At 37.5% G+C, this 27306-nt stretch overlaps 1 protein-coding gene and 1 long non-coding RNA gene across 4 annotated transcripts in view; one reads left to right on the top strand and one right to left on the bottom strand.

Moving 5' to 3' along the window:
* USP40 (ubiquitin specific peptidase 40) overlaps positions 1 to 22397 on the bottom strand; it is an 80494-nt gene extending 58097 nt beyond the window's left edge. The window contains exons 1-10 of one of the 2 annotated variants that reach the window (XM_023510390.1): positions 22299 to 22397; positions 20945 to 21162; positions 18404 to 18471; positions 16873 to 16986; positions 13951 to 14115; positions 12048 to 12194; positions 8834 to 8977; positions 5740 to 5868; positions 2701 to 2796; positions 1353 to 1460 (exon numbers count right to left, since the gene is read on the bottom strand). In XM_023510390.1, the coding sequence (XP_023366158.1) occupies positions 1353 to 1460; positions 2701 to 2796; positions 5740 to 5868; positions 8834 to 8977; positions 12048 to 12194; positions 13951 to 14115; positions 16873 to 16986; positions 18404 to 18471; positions 20945 to 21143 (1170 nt within the window). In that variant the 5' untranslated portion in view covers positions 21144 to 21162; positions 22299 to 22397. The remainder of the gene's footprint in view (positions 1 to 1352; positions 1461 to 2700; positions 2797 to 5739; positions 5869 to 8833; positions 8978 to 12047; positions 12195 to 13950; positions 14116 to 16872; positions 16987 to 18403; positions 18472 to 20944; positions 21163 to 22298) is intronic. The other variant, XM_023510391.1, reaches the window with a different exon arrangement.
* A 116-nt stretch (positions 22398 to 22513) lies between these two features.
* LOC111723600 overlaps positions 22514 to 27306 on the top strand; it is a 6151-nt gene continuing 1358 nt past the window's right edge. For both annotated transcript variants that reach the window (XR_002772106.1, XR_002772105.1), the window contains exons 1-2: positions 22514 to 22593; positions 26278 to 26445. This is a non-coding gene — a long non-coding RNA (uncharacterized LOC111723600). The remainder of the gene's footprint in view (positions 22594 to 26277; positions 26446 to 27306) is intronic.

Genomic DNA, 27306 nt, shown 5'->3' with positions numbered 1-27306 from the left:
GCTGTTCAATAAAAGAACTCCTCCTTAAATTTGACTTGTCTGGCAGTATAGTCTTTGAAAGATTCCTGGGCATAACAGTGAAACAGAAAATAGATAAGCAGTAGAGAACATCAATAGGATTATATCTAATTATACCTAAGGCAAAAGTTGGCTTTTTGAAAGTTTTATGAAATAAATTTGATAACCCTCTTGGCAAGACTGATGGGAAAAAATGAGAAAAACACAAATTATTAATATGTGAAATGAAAAGGGGGATACAGCTTCACGTTTATAGACACTAAAAGGACCATACAAGATATTTTGAGCAACTTTATGACAATAAATTTGACACCATAGATGAAAAGCCAAATTCTCTGTAAAACTACAATTGTCCAAAATAATGTAAGAAGAATCTATTTGTGTGTGTGTGGTTTAATAAAAGATGCACTTAAACACTCCTTGATGTGGGTGGTTTGCTTCTGTAGAAAACAGCTTCAAAACATTTACTAAAGGTTGTTGCTTTGCTTCTTTTTAGTCAAGTTTTCTTTTCTTTCTGACAGTATCAGTTTTTATATCCAATCCTACAGTGTGGGAATCTAGGTCACCAAGCTTACTAGAATTTTAGATGAAAGAAAGATCCAGTACCTGAAGACATTTTTATAAGTGAAATGATAAGCTTTAGAGTTTGACCTTTGTGACTTGTTTCTGCTCTTGGGAACCACTCCTCCCTAGTTTTGCTTACTTCTTGGTTCTATAAAAGTAGTATTAAGTAACTTAGCAGAATTAACCATTAACTGAAAATACTGATTTTATTTTTCACATACTTAATTTTATTTATTTATTTATTTATTTTTGAGACAGAGTTTCACTCAGTCACCCTGGGTAGAGTGCCATGGTGTCATCATACCTCACAGTATCTCAAACTCTTGGGCTCAAGAGATCTCTTGCCTCAGCCCCCTGAGTAGCTGGGACTATAGGCATCTGCCTTAAAATCTGGCTAGTTTTTCTTTTCTTTTTTTTTGAGACAGAGTCTCACTATATTGCCCTTGGTAGAGTGCTGTGGTGTCACAGGTCACAGCAACCTCAAACTCTTGGGCTTAAACAATTTCCTTGCCTCAGCCTCCCAAGTAGCTGGTAGTTTTTCTATTTTTAGTAGACACGGGTCTTGCTTTGCTCAGGCTGGTCTTAAACTCCTGAGCTCAAATGATCCACCTACCTCAGCCTTCTGGAGTGCTAGGATTACAGATGTGAGCCACCATGCACAGCCTATTTTCACATATTTTTTAACACCTTCCTGCAGAGGCATTTGTGTTGCTAGAATCATAATAAAATTTCCTGGGACTGGGACTTCCTATTATGATGCTGTGTGTTACCTTGCGCAGTGGTCCATGCTGTTTTCTGTACTTCTTGTTCCAAGATATTCCTATCCTTTTCAAGAGTTTCTGGCCCAGCTGATCAACAGTAATTAGATTATTCTCTTCCTTATGAAAGAAATACAAAGTCACTTAAGAAAATCTGATGAGGAATAATTGTGACACTTACAAATTCAAAGAGACCAACTGGATTATATCTAATTAAACATGTCTAGAACAGCAAACATGTAAGTAGATTAATCATAATTATTTCATCGCAAATTTTTTTTAAGAAGTAGATTAAGCCTCAGTTTAGAAGATTTGGATTTCTGCCACTTTTCATGTGTCATAATTTAACCATTTAAATAGCAATATCCAAAGAACAGCCTGAGCCTTGGCAAATTCCTGCTATTATATGGAATTTTAGGAAGAAATACTTAAATGCCAAAAGGAAAGATTAAGGTCTTATCTGAATATTTCTAAGTAGAAACAACTTCTAGAAGGGGGTAAGATGTGGCTGCTATAGGCTGAATTATATCTCCCCAAAATTAATATGTTGGACCCTTAACTCACAATACTTCAGAATGTGACTATAATTGGGCCTTTGAAGAAGCGATTAAATTAAAATGAGGCTGTTTTTCATTGTAGGGTATGCCTTAAGCCAATCTGACTGGTGTGAGGACACAGCACGAAGGCAGTGTCCCTTCCCACATGCAAGCCAAGGAGGGAAGGCTTAGTTAAATCTGCTGACAGTTTGATCTTGGACTTCCAGCCTTTAAAGCTGTCATAAAATCAATTTCTGATGTCTAAGCTACCCAGTCTATAGCATTTTGTTATGGCAGCTCTATAAAACTAATACAGTGGCCACAGGTCAACACAGTTAAAGTACTCAGCACAGGTCCCTAACGGAAAGTATAAAAAGATCACTTACTGAGAATGAATGAATAAATGAAAGGAGACTTAACATCTTTAAAACAGGGGACTAAATAAACATTAAAAGTCATATATATGAGGTAAAATTCTGTTTAAAATGACAACAATAACCAAAAAAAAAAAAAAAATCATAACCTAGCCCCAATATGTGTACACAAAATAGAATGCAAAAAATATAATCAAAGTATTAACAATGACTCTTGGTATTTTCATTTTCTTTATATATTTTCTGGGGTTTTTTTCCTTTGAATTTTTTTACCATGACAATATATTTCTTTTATAACCAGAAAATCCCCAATAAAAAATTTTAAATTGTAGACATGAAGACTGTCCTAAAGGAAAAAGACTATGAATGGTAACCATACCCTATCTGCCAAATTAATTTCTTGTGTGTGTGATACACATGTACACACAAAGACATACACACACTCACTACCTGTAATAAGATAGCTTTGAGAATCACCAGTGGATCATCAATCTCTCCTTCATTCTGAAGATCTTTCAAATTCACATCTGGCTTACAGTTTTCCTCCTAAGAAGGAAAACAATAAAAGAGTTCTATCATTAATCCCCTAAGAAGTAATTAACAAATTAAAATGTCCCCTCAAACACCAACCATAAATGGGGTCCCTTGGCTACCTAGACTCCTGCCTGGCTGAGGACACATTCTAGGGTTCTCAGAATCCCTAATTCTGGTTCACAATTTTCTGAAACAACTTACAGAACCCAGGAGCTTATATTTACATTACAGTTTATGATAAAGGATATGCATGAATAGCCAGAGAAGAGATACATGGGGCAAGGTCTCGAAGGGTCCAGAGTTCAAGAGACCTTGCTCCCCATGGAGCTGGGGTGGCTACCCTCCAGCATTAAGATGAGTTCACCCAGCCCACAAACTCCCCAAACCTTGTTTTCCAGGAGATTTTACTGGCGTTTCATCACAGAGGTATGACTGATTAAATCATGGGTCATTGGTGGCCGAACTCAATCTCTTGTCCCTCTCCATTCCCCAAGGTCCAGAAGTTTCAACCCCTTCTCCAACATGACTGGTGCCTCTGGCCACTAGCCCCATCTTGAGGTATCTAGGAGTGATCTCATTAGCATCAACTCAAATATGGTGAAAAGGGGCTCCTTATGTTATGAATAACAAAAGACACTTCCACCACTCAGAAAATTCCAAAGAGCTCTGTGCTAGGAACCACCACTGGGGACAGAGACCAAATATATTCTTTTTATTAAACTGTACAATGTATGAGGGTTTAGTGAGATTACTGTTGTTAGTATATACATTTTAAAATTTACATAATAAAATATATATTTTAGTTTATAAAATCAATATAGTAAAGATAATTGCATTTCAACACTGTAGTCACAAACAGTCCAAAAAACACAAAGTACAGGCATATTCCCACAGAATATTTCCTAGGTAAACATTGTTTTTGATAGAACACAGTTTGACTTTTTTAAATTCAAACTTACAAAGGATATATATATCTCAATGCATTCCAAACACAACTGATAGAATGGCAGAAATATAGAAGGCTCTGGTCACAGGGTATGTTAAAAAAAAAAAAAAAGAAAAAGAAATACAAAAGATGTTTTGAAAACCAAGTTGAGTGTTAACAAAGGGAACATTGGCATCAAGAAAAACCACATTACTACCTGAGAGCAACTATTCACCAACAGCCATATTAAGTGTTTCATAATCAGAAAGCTATGCTTTAAGCACCTTACACCCTAACTGGTGATTTGTGACTTATGTATAGACATTTTATTGTGTTTTAGTTACATTTTAGAAAACTGGTTCAGAGTTTGGGGTTGATATGTTATAATTATAGTATCATAGGAACCAGAGTCAGTTAGTAATTCCCTCAGAACATCTATCTATAAGTTCTTAAAGAAAATTATAAAACTTTTTAATAAAACATTAAAAGAGCTTTAAAAACTGAAAGATACATCTCGTTTACATAAGAAGACTCGAGATCTATATGCATGTGTACACACACACACACACACACACACACACGTTTAAGAATGCTGACTAGGTGATTATAGCACTGTATGCTGAAATAAGAATCCACGAAGGCGCAACATTCCTGAAGAATAACCACATGGAAGACTAGCCCTACCAGATATTATGGCTCCTTACATAAAGCCAGGGAAATTAATGAAGTGATATTTGCCCAAGAGTAGGAAAAAAGAACAACAGAATAGAGAACTGAAAAACAGAATCACTAAAATGTACAAGTGACATAACAGAACTGGCCCAGTAGACTGGAGGAGAAATATGGATTATTCAGCGGATGGTAATAGGTGATTTTCCCAAATACAACAAAAAAAGAAAATTTACTACACCATTCAAAGGAAATCATTCTAGGAAGACTAAAATTTTAAATACAATTCAAGTAGTGGTTATTAAACACCATTTTCTTTTTCTTTTTTGAGAGAGAGTCTTGCTTTGTCACCCTTGGTATAGTGCCCTGGTGTCATAGCTCACAGCAACCTTAAACTCTTGGGCTCAAGCAATCTACCCACCTTGGCTTCTGGAAGTGCTAGGATTATAGGCATGAGCCACCACGCCTGGCCCATGAGAATCATTTTAAAGAGCTACCACAAAAGACTTGACTTTGCAGTTACTGTGTATTAAATAGGACAAAATTCACCTTGGTTTTAAATCCTACTGGAAAAGTTATAGGCATGGAATTTATTGTTTTTATTACATTTTCACCTATAATATGTAATATGCAGAATACAAAATTGTTATCATATGATATTCAAATCAATGCTCATTTTATTTGTCAGCAAAAATTCAGTAATTGTCAGCTATAGGAACAGTGCCATCTCTGTGTCATAATGAAGTGAAAACTGAGAAATGGTCCCATATTAAAGGACACTTAAGTGATAGCTAACTAAATATAATGGATGATGGTACTGGACTTGACACTCAAGTGGGGAAAAAAATTGCCAAAAAGAATGTGATTTGCATAACCGGTGGAATCTGAATATACCTAAATATTAGACAACAGTATTAGACAATGTTAGATGGTGTTGATTTTGACTAATACTTACATAAGATAATATCCTTGGTTTTAGAAGATAAACACTGAAGTACTTAGGGGTAAAGGGACCTGATGTCTTCATTTTAATTTCAAATGGCTCAGCATTAATAATGATCATGTTAATAATGTGTATGTGTCTGTGTATGCACACATACAAATGTGGCAAAATGTTAACAGCTAGAGAATCTAGGTAAAGGGTATACAGGAAGTATTGTTACTATTCTAGTAATTTTTCAGCACATCTGAAATTATTTGGAAACAAAAATTTAAAACTTGTATCTATATTAATTTTCAGTACTTATCAAAGTTTTCTACAGAGTGAGTATAAGATATATGGTAAAAGATTATCCTCAACAAAATAACAGAAACAGAAATGCAAAGAGATTGCAAAGATATAAGTGAATTTCTATACTTACTTGAAATTGCCAGTTTCCCAAATGATCGACATCTTTAATATATACATGATAATGCCCTCCATAGCAGCCACCTTTGTGTATAATAACTGAGAAGAGGTCATATATATATTCTAAGTCATCCAATTCACTCTAAAAGAAAAAATAACATAAGCATTGATATAGTTTATATAACATGGTAAAACACATAATCAAAATCATAATTAACTGAAATTAATAAGAAACTTCATTGTTGGCTCGGCGCCTGTGGCTCAAGTGGCTAAGGCGCCAGCCACATACACCTAAGGTGGCAGGTTTGAATCCAGCCTCAGCCCGCCAAACAACAATGACGGCTGCAACCAAAAAATAGCCGGGTGTTGTGGTGGGCGCCTGTGGTCCCAGCTACTTGGGAGGCTGAGGCAAGAGACTTGCTTGAGCCCAGGAGATGGAGGTTGCTGTGACCTGTGATGCCAGAGCACTCTACCCAGGGGGACAGCTTGAGGCTCTGTCTCAAAAAAAAAAAAAGAAACTTCATTGTTTATTATTGTTATTAAAAGGGAAATAAAGATGAATTTAAATAACTGGCTCTAAAGTTAAATTTTTTTTTTTATTCCTTTCTTTTTTTGAGACAGTCTTGCTGTGTTACCTGGACTAGAATGCTGTGGCATCAGCCTAGCTCACAGCAACTTCAAACTCGTGGGCTCAAGCAACTCTTGCCTCAGCCTCCTGAGTAGCTGGGACTATAGGTACACACCACGATGCCCAGCTAATTTTTCTATTTTTAGTAGAGATGGAATCTTGATTTGCTTAGGCTGATCTTGAACTCCCGACCTCAAGTAATCCCAGAGGTCTCCCTGAGCAATCCCACCTCGGCCTCCCAGAGTGCTAGCATTAGAGGTAAGTCACTGTGCCCAGCCTAAATTTTAAACTTCTTAATTCATTAACCTAATATCAATTCTATTACACCAATCAAACCCTGCCTCTTAGTTAAACATGAACATATGTATCTAAAAGAGATATTATTTTTACATACTTTGGTTAAAATCATTACCCTATTGGTGCCTCTGTTGTAGATAGTTTTAGCAAGAGAAACCTATCTTTGCGTCATACCTCTTAGCTGCTTTATACGTATGCTCTTTACCTGTTTAAACTGTCCTATATCCTAACTATTTTGTGCCACAAAGTCAAAGCCAGATCAACTGTCACCACTCATGACACTTCCACCCTCTGCATAGAGAAGGAACTTAGCAATTATGAAAACCAGCTGGTCTTATTTAGAGGCAGTTTCGTGGAATGAAGAGGTTCTTTCCTGCTTTGTTAATTCTATGATCATCCTTTTCTATAATTATTATGTTCTATAATTATGAGTGACTCAACTGATAAAGTTTTACACTAGCAGTAAAATGAAACAAAAAATCACTTTAGATAAGAGATACTTTAAAGATGTTTATTTAAACTCCCTAGCCAGATATGGTGCTGCACCTCCATAGTCCCAGCTACTCAGGAGCCTGAGGTGGAAGAGCGCTTGAGCCCAGGAGTTCAAAGCTACAGTGAGCGATGACTGTATCACTGCAATCCAGCCTGGGCAATGATTTTAAAACTTTACAATTTTTTTTAAGTTTATTTAAATTCCCGATACAAAAGAAAAAAGAAGCCTGAGTTTTCAGATTTGAGGAGTCTGAACTACACAATCTAAGCCCCTTTGGGTTTTGACGACTAAACTCAGTGTTCATCTGTGATGTTAAATGTATGTGTCGGTGCCACTTGAGGGATGCCAGTTATTTGAAGGATTTGCTTTTAAAAACTATACTTTTAAAATTATACATTTAAGTGTGAAAAATTTGAAATGTTTGGTTCAGGTGGAAGACGAGAAGTGTACACAAAGATGCAAAGTGGCATTTTTCTCTATTATTACAGAAATCCAAAAGCAAAATTAATGTGGATTCCTAGATAAGTGCTCAACTGCTTTACTTATTCCAGTTTGGTTGTATCAAAGTATATTAAAATCATGTGACAAACTATCTTGTATAAAAGAAGGGGCACTAACTAACTCTGGGAAAATTATTCATTCTGAGTGTGCCAATAACAGGTTTAGTGTCAATAAAACTTTAGAACCTTTGAGCGACAATTTAAACAATAAAACAAAAACCAAAACGCTCAGGAGTTAGGTTTGAAGTAGAAAAGAGTCATGTGTGAAGAGTCTGAATTTAAGAAAATTTACAAAAATGTTATTATTTTAACATAGAAATTTAATAGCTAGCTAATAAATATTCTACTCTTAATAAACATAAAAAGTGGTTTGTGACAAGAAACAGAGTATCACACTCCAATCTTGGCACTGAATATAACGACACTATGTATAAAAATGTTTGAAAGTGCGTAACAAAGTGGGTTGATTTTATAATTAATTCATTCTCATAACTTTTTATTTCCTATTTCTTAAGGATTACACATTATAGACTAGTGTAGTTCACTCACGTCTTCACTTTCTAGATGCATAATTCATGATTATATCTAAAATAAACAAAATGCAAATAGCAAGGTACCAATTAATGGTAACTTTCCTAAATGCAGGGCTATTTCTTTTTTTTTTTAATTTTTATTTTTTTTAATTAAATGATAGCTGTATACATTAATGCAAACACGGGGTACAGTGTAGTGTTTTCATATACAATTTGAAATACTTTCATCAAGCTGGTTAACATAGACTTCATGTCATTTGCTTAGTCATTGTGTCAAAACATTTATATTCTAGTTCTAGAAAAGTTTAGGGCTATTTCTAATTTTGTCCTTGAGCTTTCAAAGATTTTAAAGCAGAGAACTGAAAATTTGGAAATTTGAACGGATTATAAATAAATCAGTGGTTCTCAACAAGGGGTGATTTTGCCCACCCTGCCCTCTGCCTCCTCTGAAGACATTCTCCTTCACAGAGGCTGGGCATGCTGCCAGCTTTCCCACAGTGCCTGCAATAGTCTCCCACAACAGAGAATAATTTCACTTAAAATATCAATAGTGTCAAGGTTGAAAGATTTTGCCATAGCCAACTGAAAATCAGGTAAATAAAAGATTCAGTCTTGGAAAGGGAAAAGGAAGAATTTAAGAGTAAAACAGTTCAAACCTGTTCACAGAAAGGCTTGAGATTGATCCGGAGAGGGAACGTATAACAGCTAGTTTCCTTGTATCGTTCACATTTCACAAAATCAAAATTAAATCTTAGTAATGAAACAGTAAGAAAGGGAGGCAGCTTACGTAATTTGGCCGACTGTTAAGAGAAAAATATACAGTGCTTTTTAAAAACAGAGTTATACAAAGGGATACATAATGTTTCTTGGAGTAGGAAGAAACAATCAATAACTTATGACAGTTCAAAGAGAAAAATGTCCTTAGATCACATAAATTTATTATTATGGATGCAACGTAACTTGTGATATAAACTTATCTATTTCATGAGTCTGAAGTTGGCATCACTCATGTATGTTCACAACTAAAAATCTACAAACCTATTTTATATTTTTAGTGTTGATATCCTAAATAACTATTTCATGGGCATATTCCCTTTTTAATAGTGTTCATTTCCTGCCCAATTCCTGGTCTTTTTCTTGGTGTCTCCATATTCAGTTTTTTTTATTTAGTGAAGAACTGGAGCTCTTAACCTGGTACCTGGGAACCTGTTTCAAAGGATCTGAGCCCATGAAATGATACAAAAATTTTATGTTCATATTTACTTTTCTGGGGAGAAGAGCCATAGCTTTCATTAGACTTTCAAAAGGACTCTAACTCCTCAAAAGTTAAGAAGATCTATTGATTGGGGTATCACAGTCACTGTTCTTAAATTTGAAAGCAGACAAGATATTTTTGTTTAAGAGTCATCAGTGTCCCTATCCCTCTTGGATTAATGATCTGCGGGGAGAAAAAAAAAGTCCTTCTCCCATGTATAAAATTATCCATAGTCATATATATCTAACATCACTAAAATATATTTGAAATAACAGTTCCTTAAATCTAGTAGGTAAAAAAAGTTAAGCAACTCCCCCTCTCCCCAGCAATATAACAACATGGTAGATTTTCGGACAAGCTCTAAAAATATGCATTAAAAAACTGAGCAACTCAACTATAATTTGTTTGAAAAGAGATGACTGAGGACAAGAAAATCTGCTTTTATTTAGGTAGCTCAGCCAAACTACACTTAGAATGCAACTAATCTGATGCAACTGGAATAGAATGCAATTTTAAAAGTATCTAGATCAAAAAATTTCCACTGGAAAAGAATTAAACAAATGGTATAAAAGGTACATAAAGCAACTGCATTTGGTTAGCAAGAGGTTTTTATTTTACTAATGTACACATTAAGTCTAACCAAAAACAAAGAATGTATAAGTATCTAAGACTTTTCCAAACTTTGAAATTTATACCTATTCATTAGATTGTAGTCTTAACAAGGTGAAATAGAAAATAATAAGTGAATGATAAATATTTCTCTTTGAATTTCATAAGGGGAAAAGGCTAGATGGAAATATATATTAAACAGTATAAAATTTACCCTGGTTTTAAATCTTATTGTGAAAACTACAGGCATTGAGTTTATTGTTCTTATTATACTATCTTCATCTATAAACTCCAGGATACAAAATCAGTATCATGTATTATCTATTATAGATCAGTGCTCATTTATTTGTTGAAAAAACTCAATAATTGCCAGCTATAGGAAGAGTGCTATCCCTTCGACATAATGGAGTCACTGCATAAACATGCCCTTTGTGGTAGCCGTTTGAGAAAGCGCTCAGTCACCACTGAGTGAACTGAGCTCAAGCTGATGATGTGTATGAACAGCATGCCAGGTCATCCAGCTGCAGTGGGGAGTCACTGCTGCAGACAAGAAAGACAGAAGCAAGGCTGATGCCACATTGGCCACAGGTACAAAGAGCTGAGAAGGACGGCCACAGAGGGGTAGAGACAGTACATCCACGTCAGAGGAAAGAGAAATGGCGTTTGTACACAGTAATGTACACTGAATTGTATACGTATACATCTACATATGCAGACACAGAGACATTTCTAAATTATCTATAAGTCATTTTTATATTGATATTAATGAATTATTTGTATTTAGCAATTTATTAGCATTGGTAATGCTTTGGGTAGAAATTAACTGTGTAAGACATATATTAAAGAACAATTCCATAGTGAAAAATCACACAGAATTGTGAAAGAGTGGTGAAAAAGAAATATAAATGGATGGTTGCAGGAAGATAAAGTGAAAAAAAATCTTTACAGAATGTTTTTCTACAATCTGTCCCAAAGAGTTATTCAGATAGATGCCACAGTCTCTTAGAACAAAAATACAAGATAACTCTGGATCAAAGGACTCAATCAGTAAAGCTCAGAGACCTTACATCAAAACTAGGATAAAACACCAACATGTGGCTGATTTTCAGAAATGCCAAAGTACTGATATAATAAATCAATGCCACGTCATAAAGGAGCTGGAATGTCTAAAATTTATAATGCATGAAAGTAACATTGGGGAAGTGTCCCATTAACCTAAATGGCAATTGTCTCTCATTTCTCTTCTTTCTTGGAATCGAAAATAACTATGAATTATATCTGTAGGAATGGCTATTTATAATATAAACATAATGAACAAATTTGAGAAATATCAGAATTCTATGCTCATTGATTTGCTTAATTTTTCTCTCTTGGCCCTCACATAGCAAAAGAAATCAGTAGCTTTAACCTTATCTTCCTTTTATCTTGTATTTTGCTTTGCTGTGCAGCAAGAAAACCATTGGTGTTCTCTGTTAAGTTGCTTACTTATTAAATATTCCTGCCTGATGAACGAGCAAAAGGCATCCTAGATTTGCCAGAGTGAGGGAGGACATGTATCAAGATGCAAAATAACTGTGTATTAAGAAAAATGCAGAGAGCCATCTATCTTCATAGTAGTCAACAAAGAAAGGAAAAGATCAACAAGCTTCTCAGGTGGCAGAAATAAAAATATACAGTCTTTTCACAATAGTAATTTGCAAAAAGCAGGATATGGGGAGTTTACCAAAAAAGGCATACTTAAAAAACACTGAGGTATTAATTTTTCCTGGGAGAAAAGGAAGTTGAGAGAACTGTTGGGTTGAAAGCTTAAAAAAAATCTCTATTGTAAAAAATGAATCAGATAATAATGTAAATGTCTCTTCAACCCTTAGTTAAGAGCTTCAAGTGTCTCCTTCAGACTTTCTCATACACACTGACTTCAGCTGGCGGACCTCCCTGCTGGTAGTACTGAGTAGTTAGTATGCCCTAAGTAGGGACCCTGGGAAAAGGCAGGTATCTATCTTTACCTTTGCTGCTTTAACCAGCCTGTCACAAGTTCCACAATGGTACAAGTTGTCACAGTCAAACACTTCCTCTTCTACATACATGTTCCAGAGTGCATCTTCCAAACCAGACACATTTTTGACTGCTACTGTTAGATCTAAGAAGTCTTCCTGAAATATACATGAATACAACATTGAAGACAACAAACAATTCACAGAGGTTTACAAAGACATCACCAGCTCACACATATATTGGGAATAATCAGATATATTTTTTCTAAAACATTGTACATATGAAGACGTGGATCTCCTGATCAGACAACATGTTCCTAACATTAAAATATTCTTCCTTCTAAATCAAACTATAATTTAGCTTAAAATATATCAGAAAAATGTATAACAGAAGAAGTTTATGAGTCTACTATAGTTACAATAAGCCTATTTTATGACAAAATCATGTAACCACAATAAAACACATAATCTGGATTTAGAACAATACATACATAAGGCTAATAGCACAGTTTTACTCTCTATACTAGATATGAGAGCAAGGGCAGGGCTGAATTTTTTAATGTAAACTCCATTTCTTCATATACTTTTGTTTAAAATATACTGAAGAAGTTATTAGAAAAAATTACTTTGAGCCAGAAGAAAAAGGTATTTCTATGAAAATTAAGAGGAGGTTATTTTGCAAAAAGGGAGTCTATCAATCCTACTATAAGTACATTTAAACTATAATATATCTCTAGTAATATTATTACAATTTGGAAAGTCAAAATAAGATTAATAGTTCTGTGTGTGTGCAATAGTATTATTTTAAGGAATTAAGGAGAATGGATGATAATAGGGCATTAGTTAGTTCATGGTAGAAACCTTAATGAAAGTAACACATGCAAAAAGTTAATGTCTTTAATTTATAGTGTGCCTTATATACATTATTTTAAAATTACTTTGTGAATTATTATATCATAGCTAAGTCAATCACAGGAATTCAAAGACAGATACAGCATCTTAATTACTATTTATTTCCAAACTGGGCTGACCCAGAAAGCTTCTATTTGCACAGCCTATAGGGCCAAGAAACATTTTTTTTATCCCCAATTCTTTCTTACAAAATAACAAAGAAGAAAAAACATATAATCCCCAAATAGCAATTAACACATTCAGAAAATAGAATTTAATTTTCTACTCATACAGTCAAACACAGAAACTTTCTTCAATTCTTGACACAATAGGAGATTTTTATTAAGGGATTATTGTTCAATGATGAAACCACTGGCCATACTAAGATTTGTAGGGGCAAACATATTATTATACTTACATGAGCAAATTTCCAATATCTAATTTCCAGTTAGATTAAATGGGTAGTCTGTATCATTACAAAGAACTGAAGGTTATACTAATTAAAACAGGTTTACAATAGCTTTATGTATAATATATATGGTTTATATAAACTATGTGCTGGTTTGTATTGTGTATTGAGCACATACACATAAATGATCTTTCTAAAGGAAAGTAATAAACTAAATCTAATATTTAATTGCAGATGTTTGTCAATTTAAACATTCCTCAGTCTTCTTTATTTTTATTATTTCCCTAATTAACTTTCTTGACAATATTCCAACCATGACGACACTGGCTTCTCTCATGAGGCTACAGTCTTCTCTTTGTAAATATCCCCCAAATTCATTTCCAAATATTAGAATATTGAATAAAAGATTAAGTTTCAAGATGTTTGCTTCTTTCAGTTTACGTGGAGAACTCTAGACTATACGCTCGTGACTTAGGTGTACAGTAAAAGACAAAATGCAATAAAATATTTCTAGTAATAAATTCTTTAATCTAATGGTATTACAGCACACAGGTTTAAGTACAGGAATTATAATTTACTACATAACTTATAACTGAAATACTCCAGCATATTCACCTGCTTCTCACTGACGTTCTTACATTCTTTACAAATAATCTGGTTAACAGTGGTTCCATGATACAGACGATTGATGAGGTCATGGCCAGAGGTCCCGACTAAAGAAGTTTCCAAAGCACTGAAGAGAATTCGATTCAGTTCTTGAACATCATGTTGCCTCATCTCCTATAAAACAGGTAACTTTTAAATGTAGTCATCTGCTTCAGATTTTTAAAAACATTAAAAAAGAATACTAGTTAACAAAACACAAGATTTGCCAAGCATCCAAGATAAGCCTTGATAAGTATGACTACACAAACAAGCTAAGAGCAGGTTAAGAGCTCACCACCTATTTTTATTTATCCTGGAAAATGAAAATATGAACAAGCAGTGTGCCCATATAACTCAACTCCCCTTACAACCAGAAAATGCATTTATTCTTTTTTTTTTTTTTTTTTTTAAGACAGAGTCTCACTATGTTGCCCTTGGTAGAGTGCTGTGGCATCACAGCTCATAGCAATCTCAGACTTTTGGTCTTAAGCAATTCTCTTGCCTCAGCCTCCCAAGTAGCTGGGACTACAGGTGCCCACCACAATGCCCAGCTATTTTTTTTGGTTGCAATTGTTTAGCTGACCCAGGCCGGGTTCGAACCCTCCACCCTTGGTGTATGCGGCTGGTTCTGTAACCACTGTATTATGGGTGCCAAGCCAATGCATTTATTCTTGTGGAAAACCATACGTTTGCTAAGCCAGAGAAAGGAGAGAGGGGGAAGGAACAACAGCCATAGATTAGCATCTAAAAGCAGGCGCTGTCTGCACACGAAAAGTTCACTTAGTCGTGAGTGCAAGTCTTAATTAGCAATGTTAGAAAAGCAGTAGCATTTATTATTTGGACAAATAAACTACTAAAATTAGACTAACGGCATTACTGAGAAAAGCTCGTGACGGAACTTGCTTTCCTTTATGAGTCACATAGCTGTGTGTGAACTTCTTATTTATAAACCAAAGTGCAGGGGGGCACCACCACTTAGGCATGGAGAAGAGGAGGAAGAGCAGTGGAGGGGATGTTGAGGTGACAGCCCCAGAACCAGGAGAAGCCAGGGCTTTAAGGGGGGTGGTGAGTGCCACCAAGAGCCCCTTCAGCTGAGAAGAGAGCACACTCCTTGACTCAGCACATGGACGTCACTGTTGACTTGGACAAGGAAAGCATAAAAGAGGTCGAGGAACAAATGGAGGGCACAGAAGTAGAGGCAGTGAGGCAGCGAAGACAATTTAAAAATAAGTTTATTGTGAAGAGTAGCAGATAGAGTCGATGAAAGCTGGAGCACGATGTGGGACTTGGGATCTGTTTTGTCTTTCAAAATGTAAGACACGAGAGAATATAAATTTCTCTAGGATCACTGTTTCTGACAGGGCTGAAAACTCGTGGAAGTCTTCAAACTCTCTTTCTGAACACCCTACATTTGGCAAAGGTACCTCACAAATTTTTCTACTACCACTGCAGATCCAGTCCTGGAGAATTACCTGTAGATTTTATTTAGAAAAGATATAATAAAAAATGTTTTCATAACTTCAAGTAGTATGAAATCAGCAACTCAGTGGAAACTCATTATCAAAAAAGAAAGAGAAACCCATCAACTGATAACTAGATTAAAAAAATACTGATATGGCATATTCATCTAACAGAATCTTATCTGTTAGTAGAAAGGAAGGAAATAGCCACACGTAGTACAACATAAATGAATCCTAAAAACATTAAATGAAAGCAGCCAGTCACAAAGGATGACACAGTCTATGACTCCGTCCCTGTGAAATGTCTGGAACTAGCAAGTCCAAAGAGATAGAAAGGAGCCAGAGGTGCCAGGGGGTGCGGGGGGAGGGTGGGACTGATTGCTCAGGGGCATGGGATTTCTTTTGCGGGTGATGAAAATGTTCTAAAATTGACTGTAGTGATGAAGTGACAATCACACAACTCTGAACATGCTAAAAAAAATGGAATATACCCTCTCAAAATGTGACTTTTATGCCATGTAAATTATATCTCAAAGAAGTGGTTATTTTTTAAAAGGAAACAGAAAGAATTAACCCTAAGCACCAGCCCTACATCCAAAATTTAACATACCTGTTTAGGGCCTGTATTATCACCCCCTTTTACTTTAAAGTCCACGCCCTACCTCCTTAATTAAAAAAATGTTCCTAGTTAGAAGACCAGTGTTCAAACTTTATTGTTAAAGATAATATACTACTATTCCTATCATTGCCTCTTTAAATTCTGTGATTGTCACCCATTCCTATCTTTGCAGGGATACAGCTCGTCCATAAAAATTGAAAGACCTGCATTTGCTGGAATCTGGATAGCTCACAGCTTATGATTACTGACAAGCACCTTGCCTCGCTGCTGGCAAGCGTGAGGTGTCTGTATATAGTGGGACACCTGTCAGAAACCCAAACTGGAAGGGGAAAGAAAGCCCACACACCATAGGATACAGGGAAAAATGAAACAAGTCAGGAGAAAGGCAGGCAAATGAAAAGCCCTGCCAAGAATGGTTTCATTGTTTTGACTAAAGCAAACATTCAAATCACAATATCCAGGTTTTGTCAAACACAAAGCTTGCCACAGAGGCAGACAGAATTTAAAAAAATTTGTTACCATTTAATTTATCCATTATTGTGAGTCAAAGACTAAAAAGCTGATCAGCAGTTTGCTTTATAAATGGTAATTTCCAGGTAACAGATATTGCATCTCAACAGCCATTCATAAAATCCTATATACAGAAAGTGTCTAAAAAACATATTTCTTGTAATTTTTGGATGTGAGAAGGAAACATTCAAACAATATGTTGAGATCCTAAGATAAAATTAAAGGAAGTTAGATAATATTAACTAGCATTGACTCTTTCCTCTATTGCTGGTAGCACTTCCGTATAGGAGCTGACCTCCGTACCTCATTGCTGGTCCACCCGAAGCTGTCAGTGAGGTCTGCTGTGGACGCAGCTTCCTGGTCTAGGAGCAGAAGCTGAGCAAACAAGCGCTGTAACTGCAAAGGTATGACTCGAACCTGAATGAGAAACACACACACTTCTAAAGGGATTCTTAAGTGCTGATTGAGGCTTTTGAAAACAACTGCATACTAGTTTTTGCATATCTCCTAGTTCATACAGAAGACAGTTTATAAATATATTTCTTATGACACATAAATGGAGTACTGAGTATAATTCAGTTATTCTTTGGAAATTGTAATTCAATTCAAAAAGGTTTTTATATGTGGCGTTTTCTACCTTGACCTAGTTGAGATTACTGTTAAAGCTCAAATAGGTCCTAATAAACCACCCAATTGTTTACAGACTGACAATAGTTTGAATCTCTAACAGCTCATTCTTTCTCTCAGATATCTCTGATATACATAAATTCCCTCTGAAGAAAACTTCCAGGCAGTCTTGAGTTTTGACACTTTAGAAGGCCAGTCACCCCTGCCTCACTTTCGACAGGCCCATGCCTGTGTCTGTCTTAGTAGATGTGGTGAGGGCTGAGCCAGACTGAGCAATGGCCAGTAGAGTCTTGTCTGCAGGCCAGATTTTAGGGATTGGAAAAGAGAACAAGTATTTAGAAACTTTTATGGCAATCTGACATTCCTACTGCATTTTTATTATATACTACGCAAGTATTGGTCTGCAACAGATTGGGAATTAAAAAAATACACATAAGCCACACAGGTGGCTTGAGAAGCAGAGGGCTGGATCACAAATGATGCCTATTAGATTTGAGCCTGAAAGTGATAAGAAACTTCTGAGTTACTTTTAGCAGGTAGGAACATGATTACATCTGTACTTTAAATAAAATTCACCACAGTAACATATAAAATAATAAAACAATTCTTTACTCAATTTATTTACAGAGTACCAAATAGAAAGAAAACTAATCTTTCTTTTCAATTTTGGTATTGTTGCAAGATTTAAATGGATTTTTTTTTTTGATAGGCTGGTGTGGAAGATATGCGAACCTTTTCTTCATCAGAAGAAAAAATAAACAGTAGAGAGTAAGGTATTTTTATACTGCAGTAGCAGTATTACATTTGGAAAAGTAATATCATTTTCTGAAAATAAAAGCCATATTTTCCATTTTTTTTTATTTTTAAATCATAGCTATGTACATTAATGCAATCATGGGGTACAGTGTGGTGTTTTCATATACAATTTGAAATATTTTCATCAAACTGGTTACCATAGTCTTCATGTCATTTTCTTAGGGGGGAGAGGGAAAAGAAGGGAGGGGAGTGGATGGGTGGAGGGAGGGTGATTGGAGGGATCACCTCTATGGTTTCTCTTACAAGGGTACAAGTGAATCTTTCTAAAAGTAGAATAAAAGCCATATTTGACAATAAATAAGATTATTGTTTTCTATGAATAACTTAATCTTTCCTAAAAAAACATTGCCTCAGTACTCTAAAACATCCCAGTAAATCACAGATTTAATACCTTAGCATCAGGCTTATCCTTATCTTCGAACAAACCAAGCTCTTCTGGACCAAGAGAAAATAAAGCTTCTAAACAGAAAAGTAGAATCAGAGATGTAAATGACATTATTTCATTAAAAAAAATTGTTTTAGAAAACCAAGACCACAAGCGAAACCAATCAAAGATTCAGAAATATGACTGTGGCAATATTTACACCCCTATTCGCCACGCTCTACTTTCTTATAACATTTTTAACCACTGACTCTAAGAAAATGAAGTGGCATGCTAAAGTCTCAGTATGGATCTCTAAAAGGCAAATAATCTTTAATTTATATACAGAAAACTAAAAACAGTAACATCAGAAATCTTTAATGGTTTCTCATTGCCTGTGGCCAAAAGCCATGAGGAATCTTAGGAAATATAGTAGTGAACCTGGAACCTACAAGTTAAAGCACAAAACTATACAAGAACTTCTGTAGTCACCTCCTCTTACTCTCAGCTACATGGTGCCAGGCCTACTCCATTGTACTAGCCCTATTCTTTAAAATACTTCCCTAAACTTTTTCTTCCCCAGTTCTCAGCCCTCCTTACCCTTTCCAAATTAAATCTCCCCCCCATCAGCATCAGGATCCATGTTGAGCCACATGAGGAGTGCACACGCCACACCAAAATGTCAAACCACAAATCTCCCCACCTCAGCATCAGGATCCATGCTAAGCCACACAAGGAGTGCATACTCCACTCCAAATGTCAAACCACATCTGTGGCCAGTGATTCCCCTTTGCTGGAGAGGAAGGTGGCCTGGGGCTCTTGGTCCTACGCTTGCCTAGTGGCACTTTCCACTGCCTCACCTCTTCCTCAGTCTCTTTGAGGTTACTTCTCTACTTCAAGTTGAACCTCGAAGTTGACCACCTCCCTACACTGACCACCTCCTTAAATTGATCTAATTTTCACAGACTGGACATGCACTGCTTGTATGTTTCAGTACAGTGGGCCTAGTGCCTTATGTTGACCAGTTTGTTAAAGTCAACTTAAGCGGTCAACTTATAGAGGTTCTACTGAATGTTAAAACCTGGAAAAATTTTATCCCTTTTAGGAACCTGTGTATTAATGCTGAAAATTTCTAATGGTGGAATTACTGACTACATCAGGAAGATACTTTTATGGAGGGAACAGAGTCAAGGACAAGCGGCACCACTCTTAAATCCGACATGCAGTCCAGTCCATTAGAATGGCCCTGGGAAGAGGACAGTGGTATTTACTGAATCTCTGAAGGCAGGAAGTCTTTCAAGCTTTGATGCAAATAGAAGACATCACAAAGATTAGATGAATTTAGTGATGGGAAGGGAACATGGCAATCCAGATGCAGGAAGAATCAAATTGCCTGTCCTCAGAGCATGGAGACATGTGGAAAGTTGAGCTACAAAGCCATGTAGTGCTGGGGTTCCCAGTCAGGGCCATGTGAAGGCAAAGTAATGTTCACACTGAGATCAAGGGAACACAGATACTAAGAGTCTTAAGGATACAGCTGGTTTGCAGAGATGGGAATGGAACAAACACATAGAGAAAAACTGGGACAAGAAATCAAGGGTCCATATGAGGTCAAGCTGGCTTCTTGCAATTTGTTTCTGGGAGGTCCCCCCATATTCTTACAATAATCCCCCTTTTTAATGTAGCTAATTTGAGTGGTTTCTGTTCCTTGCAAACAATCCCTTACCAAGACCCTACCTTGGGTCTTTGGAATTCAGAATTTCCACATTTTAGAAAAAAGGATTATGTACATTACATTATATTCCCAGCAGGGTCTGGGACATACTACCCATTAACCAAGCAGATTAATATTCCTGTGATAAATGCATAAATAATCATACAAGTGAGAAAACTAGAGACTAACTAGCCTTATACCAGATCAGGTTCTAAAGCCACAGGAGTTCAGGTTAGATCAGATTAGATGAAAGTGAAAGCTTCTCTTTCTTTCTTCTATTTTTTTTTTTTTCAGTTTTTTAGCCAGGGCCAGGTTTCAACCCACCACCTCCAGTACATGCGGCTGGTGCCCTACTCCTTTGAGCCACAGGCACTGCCCCCAAATGACAGCTTTTTAGATTTCAGGAACACAGATGAACAGCAAGTGGACCCCTGTAAGTAATGTAAAAGCCCTCCAGCTCCAAAAGGCAGATAAAATTGCTTAGCTTATAAACTCTGGCTTAAGGGTTTGTTATTTTGGAAAAGTTTAAAACACAAAAATACAAATAGTATAGCAACAATGAAAGCCTATACTTATGACAGAATTATCTTTACATTGCATTTCAAATTGAATTAGAAAAGAAATATATTACCTTGTTTTTTGTTACTAAATATTATAATTGCACTGAAAATATTTAAGATAATTTAAGCTTCAAATTTCCCTGTAGAGACAATTACCAATTTATATCTCACATTTGTAACAATAAACACATACTGTGCAAAACATCTTTAAGATACTTTATTTGTGATTTTGCATAATTAATTACATGTAAAGATGATAGTACATAATATGGATCAAATGAATGTAACATAGCATACCTCTGAATTCAGGGGTGAAATGAAGTGTCTGAAGAAGGGAATTGAGGTAACAGGTTCCACCCTGATTTCTGATTCCGCTTAAATTGGTGAATTCTCTAGGAGCAGGTGGCTCCAAAACTTTAGTCTTTAATTTTTTCCCTTTTCCATACTGATTATTTGACACATTGGAATAATCCTCTTCAAATAGGTCCCCAAACATTGTGAAACTAAATTCTACCCTTAAAAAAAAATGACATGTTACATAAATGATGTTATTTTTTTAAATAAAATTTTCCCAAATCTCTCTACCTTACACGTGGGTAAGATAGATATTTTGTCAAGTCATTCAATAGAAAGTATGTACAGTTGCTCGGGTTTTGGGGGTGATAAGATCTGCATTTTTTTCCAATCCCAGTCATGATCTTAACTATCTGTGTGCTAAAATTTTCTTATGTATAAAATGGGATACCACTTGGCCCCTAGGGTCCTTTTAACAGTCAAATGACATAATGAAAGAAAGGCACTTAGAGCACAGGGTTTCGCCCACAAAAAATGACAGCTGTTTCTTTAAAAGGCACATTTACATCACTAATTAGAACACACATCAACATGCCTAATTCACTACTGGGTTGGCAAAGCCAATCCTAGTTTCCAAGAGTTGACCGGGGCCTTGGGTCCGTCACTCTCTCAATAAAATCTCTGCTTCTTGCACTCCGCGGTACACGATCACTCACTGAAATCTCTGCTTTTCACATCCCTCGGTACCTTGTGCCAGATTATGACATTTAAATTAATTAAATGATCTTCCTGATAGTTTAGTACGTAGTTCTAAAGCTGGAAGGCTGGGAGGATCACTGGGGGAGAGGGAGAGACTGCAATTAAAATTATCGATCCCGCTAATACTCTCACTAATCCAAACATCAGCCCCAGGAACACAGATCACAGACTCAAGATTTCATATCCAAGGTAGTGGAAGGTTACTTGGAGAGAAGAAATGTAAAGTGGCCAGCACAGTTTCTAATTGACAGGAAGCGCTGAAATACTGTTGTTTTTTTTTCCTTTTTAACTCACTCCTCAGAAGAAAAGCAGCGAAAATGAAACTGACAGTCTAGCCTCGCGCTCCTCACCCGGATTTCCCTAATCCTCCTTTCCAAGGCCTAGGCCGGTGCCCAGCCCTCCGCGCCACCACCCGGCCCAGAGGCACGACGAGGCAGAGACCTCCGCGGCCGGAGACCACTGACCCAACCTCAGAAAAGCGCCGTGTCCCCAGACAGGCCTGGGCCACCCCTGCCTCGCCTTCCTTAGGCTGTGCCGCCAACAACATCCCCACGCTTCCCATGACCCCTCGGAATTCCCAGCGGCCAGCCCCACTTACTGCCTAGAGCCCAGACCCCGGCCCCGGCCAAAACGCGCAGCTGATGAACCCGCCCCAACTGGGCGCCGCCATGTTGGCAAGGGCGGGTCTTCGGAATGTGATTTACGCAGCGCGGACTACGCCTCCCAGCGTGCCCCGCGGGAGCGCGGGCCGGGCGCGAAGGGTCTTATGGGCAATGGAGTTTCTCTTCCTGGAGAGTTGGGAAGTTGGGCCCCGGGGGCTGCGCTAGCTCCCAGATGTGCTCCTGCGTTCGAGGGTCTGTGCTGCCCGCTGAATACTCATTCATTTACGTTTTGTAAGTTTGCATTTATTGCTCTCCATAATCCATACTGGCTGCAGTAGGGTATACGAAGATCCCTTGCCTTTTGGCAAGTTGTCAAGTTACCTGAACATGGGAAACAATTGTGTAGTGCTTAGAGACAGTTTACAAGTGCACCTTCACTGCAGACTGTAAAGAGTGTTCCTCATTCCCCGAACTTTTGTAACATCTTCAATGTTTATTTGGTCTCCACTAACCGTAAGTAGCATGCGTAAGAGTACGCTGAAAATATCTCAAAATTATCCTCTTTCCCACTTGAGCGCCATAGGTGACCTATTTCAATAGCCTACTTCTGTTACCATCCCTGTACAATCCAGCTTCCACGCAAGAGTGAATGAGGGAGCCAAGGAGAAAATAATTTTGACTTCAGCTAAAAGTTTGAGAGATTGAGAACAGGGATAGTGATAGATAAAGCAGGAAAGGCAGGAGCGAAAGTGAAAGCCAAACCAAGGAATTTGTATTTGGAGCATTTGACGCAGATTTGTGTGGCAGGGAGGTCCGGGAATTGTTGATAGGGAAAGAACTGGAGGTAGAGAACTATCTAGGAGGCAAAATGTCTACACTAGGAAATTTCAGTGGGAATAGCCTTCTTCACTTCTCATCAGGCTTGACTGCCTCATTGCTTCTCAGAAGCCTCCTCTATGTGCCTTTCCTCCCTGGCTCCATGTTATTCTACCCTCTGTTTCTCCTCTGCTCCTGTGCTTCGTCCTCCCTCTTGCTAATAGCAGATATTCCTCAAACCAAATTCCTTTCCCTGACCAAGAATGACACTGGAAGATTAAGCTCCACAAGGACATGGCTTTGCCTTGTTTATAGCTGTATTCCTGACAACATCAACAGTGCCCAGCCTACCACCACAGGATTATTAATGTTTATGGAATGAATGGATGAGTTCTTAACACCACCATACTTTCTCTCATCAGAATCAAAGTCTTGGAGCTATATTTGCGACTTCGTCTTTTGTCTGTGAATCTAACTAGTTGCTCAAAAGTATTTCCTGAGCAATGTTCTTCCATTTCCACAGTACCTCTCCTCCTATCAGACCCTCTCCTGAGGGTCTCTCCTGTGTTACGATGATAGCCCTTTAAGTGGAGTTACATGTTGCCCATCCAATCCTGCACATCACTCAATTCAAAATTCTCTGCCAAAGAAGCTTCAGTGATTCCTCATCATCCACTGTAAAAATGCTTCCTTTTGATGCTTTTAGTTCACTTGTGGTCCCAACACTTTTTTCCTACTGTATTTCTCAGTACTCACCTATTCTCCAGCAAAACATTTCCAAGTGTGCCATATGCCTTCCTGCCTCTATGAAAATTTTGTTTTTTGAGGTGGAGTCTCACCCAGGCTGGAGTGTAGTGGCGTCATTATAGCTCACTAAAACCTCAAACTCCTGGGCTAAAGCAATCCTCCTGCCTCAGCCTCCTAGGTATCTGGGACTATGGGCACACATCAATATACCCAGATAATTTTTCTGTTATTTTGCAGACATGGGGTTCTTGCTCTTGCTCAAGCTGGTCTTGAATTCCTGAACTCAAGTGATCCTCCTGCCTTAGCTTCCTAGAGAGCTAGAATTACATGTGTGAGCCATCGTGCCTCACCCAGGCCTTTGTGATCTTACTCATGTTGTCCCCTCTGCAAAGGATGTCCATCATCTCAGATCTTCCCTTTAATCCTATTTAGCATAAAAGCCAAGCACAAGTTCCAATTTATTGATAAATATTTCAAGATCTCCCTAAATAAGATATGATCTTTTCTTTTGTAAGCCTTCAGGATAAAATGTACCTCTCCTAGAGCCCCTGTCTCATGGCAAAGTCATATCTGATCATTTTGTTAGTATTACCAAGTCAGAGGTTATACCTCATCTGCCATGTAGCCTCTATAGCAGTTAACAATAATTTAGAGTACAATTTTAAATCTTTTATTTAATTTGTTCCACAGGAAATTAGAGTTGAAGCTATAAAGCTGTTGACCAGACTTTGTACCCATGGAGGTTTCAACCAAGCATTCCCACCATGTAAGAATGGTGGCTACAGGGCAGATAAGGTATATTAATTCAGAAATATTAATAATACTTTTTAAAAGTTGTGAGCATTTACTGTGTGCCAGGCAGATGCAAAGGGTTTTCAAGTGCATTTTATTTCATTCTCAAAAGGACCCCACAAGTTGGGAACTGAAATTATTCTCATTTTGCAGATGAGTACATATTGAGAGATAAATAATTTTTACAAGATTACACAGCAAATAAGCCTTAGAAATGAGATCTGAGTTCTGGCCACTGACTCCAGGATCTGCATTCTTAACCACTATTTCCATCCTTCTCAAAGCCAAGCAACTGTCTGCCTATGATCCTTCCCCTTGCCCTTCCTTCCTTCCTTTCTTTGATTCTACAATTTTTTTGAGCACTTCTCATGTGTCTGCCACTGTGGCATTACAAAGAGTGAGACAGATTGTGGCCAACACTGCTACCTTCCTACCCAATCTGCTTCTCTCCTTCTTCCTTACTAGCAGACCACCAATTTTATAGGGTGTACAAACTCCCATTCAGCTCAGGGTGATCATGTGAAACAATAGCTAACAGGCACCATTGTTAGTGCTTTTACACATAGGAACTCATTTAATTAAATGCTTTCAACAACCTTGTGAAGTAGATGCTATTAAAAGTAGAAGCATTGGGTAAGGCTTCTGGGAAAGTTCTTCACAAGAAAACACTGGTTGTTTTGCCCTTTTCTCTGACTTCTTTTCCACCTGAGATGTAGACATGATGGCTGGAACTCTGGCAACCATTTAGAACAAGAGGATGCAGATTGCTCTATAAATATTGAAGGAACTTAGACTCCTGATGGCATCGGACAACTGATGTGCCAGGCCCAGAGTATCTATCTCCTGATATTTTTTTCCTGCAAGATAAAAAGAATTCTTTCATTGAAGTCACCAATGGGGTCTCTTTTGATTGAGTATTCATAGATGAATACAGTTCCTAAGTGGGACACAAGCACTGCCCTTGAGGAGCTCAAAGTGGATAGAGAAAAGAGAAATATAAAAAGTTAAAATACAATGAGGTAGGTATTATCTTTTCTTTGCGTGCATAATTTGTATATGAGGGCTATTTTTTTTGAATCATGGAAAATGGTTATTATAAGAAAAACTATGCAGGAATTGTCCCAAAGAAACTCATAGTAACTTGTTATAACGTGTTTGAACAGGATCTAGTTTGTGGCACTAAGAGGGATAAGACATCAGTTTGAACAGAACCCCTATCAAATTACTATGAATTCTGCTAAATTGAAGCAAGAACAAACAGCAAATTTATGGTAAAGCTTGGGTTAGAGAATGATGAAATCATTGATGCTTTATGAATATTTATAGGGACAGTGCCCCCAAATAAACGAGCAGTTTACAAATGCATAACTCACATTAAGAAGGGATGAGACCGTGTAGAAGATGAACCTGCAGCAGCAGACCATCCACATCAATTTTCAAGGAAAAATTAATCCTGTTCTTGCCCTAATTAAAGAGAGCCAACAGTTAACAGCAGAAGCAATAGCCAACACCATAGACATCTCAACCGATTCAGCTTACACAATTCTGACTGAAAAGTTGAAGTTGAGAAAACTTTCCAATTAATGGTTGTCAAAACGGTTTTGTTTTCTTCTTTTTTAGAACCATTATCTTCCTGACGGATGGCTGCCAAAACTGTTGTTCCCAGATTGGCTGCACACAAGAGCAGAGTTTTTGGGAAATTTTAAATAAGAGTGATCAAAATCCTGAAGCTATTCTTGGAAGACTTATGACAGGAGTTGAAACAGCTTTATCAGTAGAATCCTGAAGGTAAACTGCAATCAAAGCAATGGTGACCAAGAAGTAGAAGTGGCCAGTCAAAGCAAAAGTGCAAAGAGCAAAGGTTATGGCAACAATTTTGTGGGGGGTTGTTCAAGGCATTTCTGAAGGATCAAAGAAGAATAATATCTGTTTATTATGAACATGTTTTGAGGCTCAGCGCCTGTAGCTCAAGTGGCTAAGGCACTAGCCACATACATCAGAGCTCGCGGGTTCCAATTCAGCCCAGGCCTGTCAAACAACAATGACAACTGCAGCCAAAAAATAGCCAGGTGTTGTGATAGGCACCTGTAGTCCCAGCTACTTGGGAGGCTGAGGGAAGAGAATTGCTTAAGCCCAGGAGTTGGAGGTTGCTGTGAGCTGTGGTGCCACAGCACTTTACCCAGGGCAACAGCTTGAGGCTCTATCTCCAAAAAAAAATGTTTTGAGACAGTTAGCCAAACCTTTAACAGAAAAACACCCAGGATAGTTCTGCCAGAGAATCTTTCTCCACTACAATGCTTCTGCTCATTGTTCTCATTAAACAAGGATGATTTTGTGAGCGTTTTGGTGGGAATTCACTAGGCATCCATCTTACAGAACTGATTTAGCTCCCTCTGACTTCTGTTGATTTCTCATCTTTAAAAAATGTCTGGGTTCGGCACTCGTAGTGTAGTGGTTACTGCACCAGCCACATACACCGAGGTGGGCGAGTTCAAACCCAGCCCTGGCCGGCCAAACAATGACAACTGCAACAGAAAAATACCTGGGTGTTGTGGTGGGCACCTGTAGTCCCAGCTACTTGGGAGGCTGAGGCAAGAGAATTTCTCAAGCCCAAGAATTGGAGGTTGCTGTGAGCTGTGACCTCTAATG

This window comes from Otolemur garnettii, unplaced genomic scaffold (genome assembly GCF_000181295.1).
Source record: "Otolemur garnettii isolate 467f Iridium unplaced genomic scaffold, OtoGar3 scaffold00013, whole genome shotgun sequence".
Lineage (NCBI taxonomy): Eukaryota > Metazoa > Chordata > Mammalia > Primates > Galagidae > Otolemur > Otolemur garnettii.
This window is presented reverse-complemented; position numbering and strand designations above follow the sequence as displayed.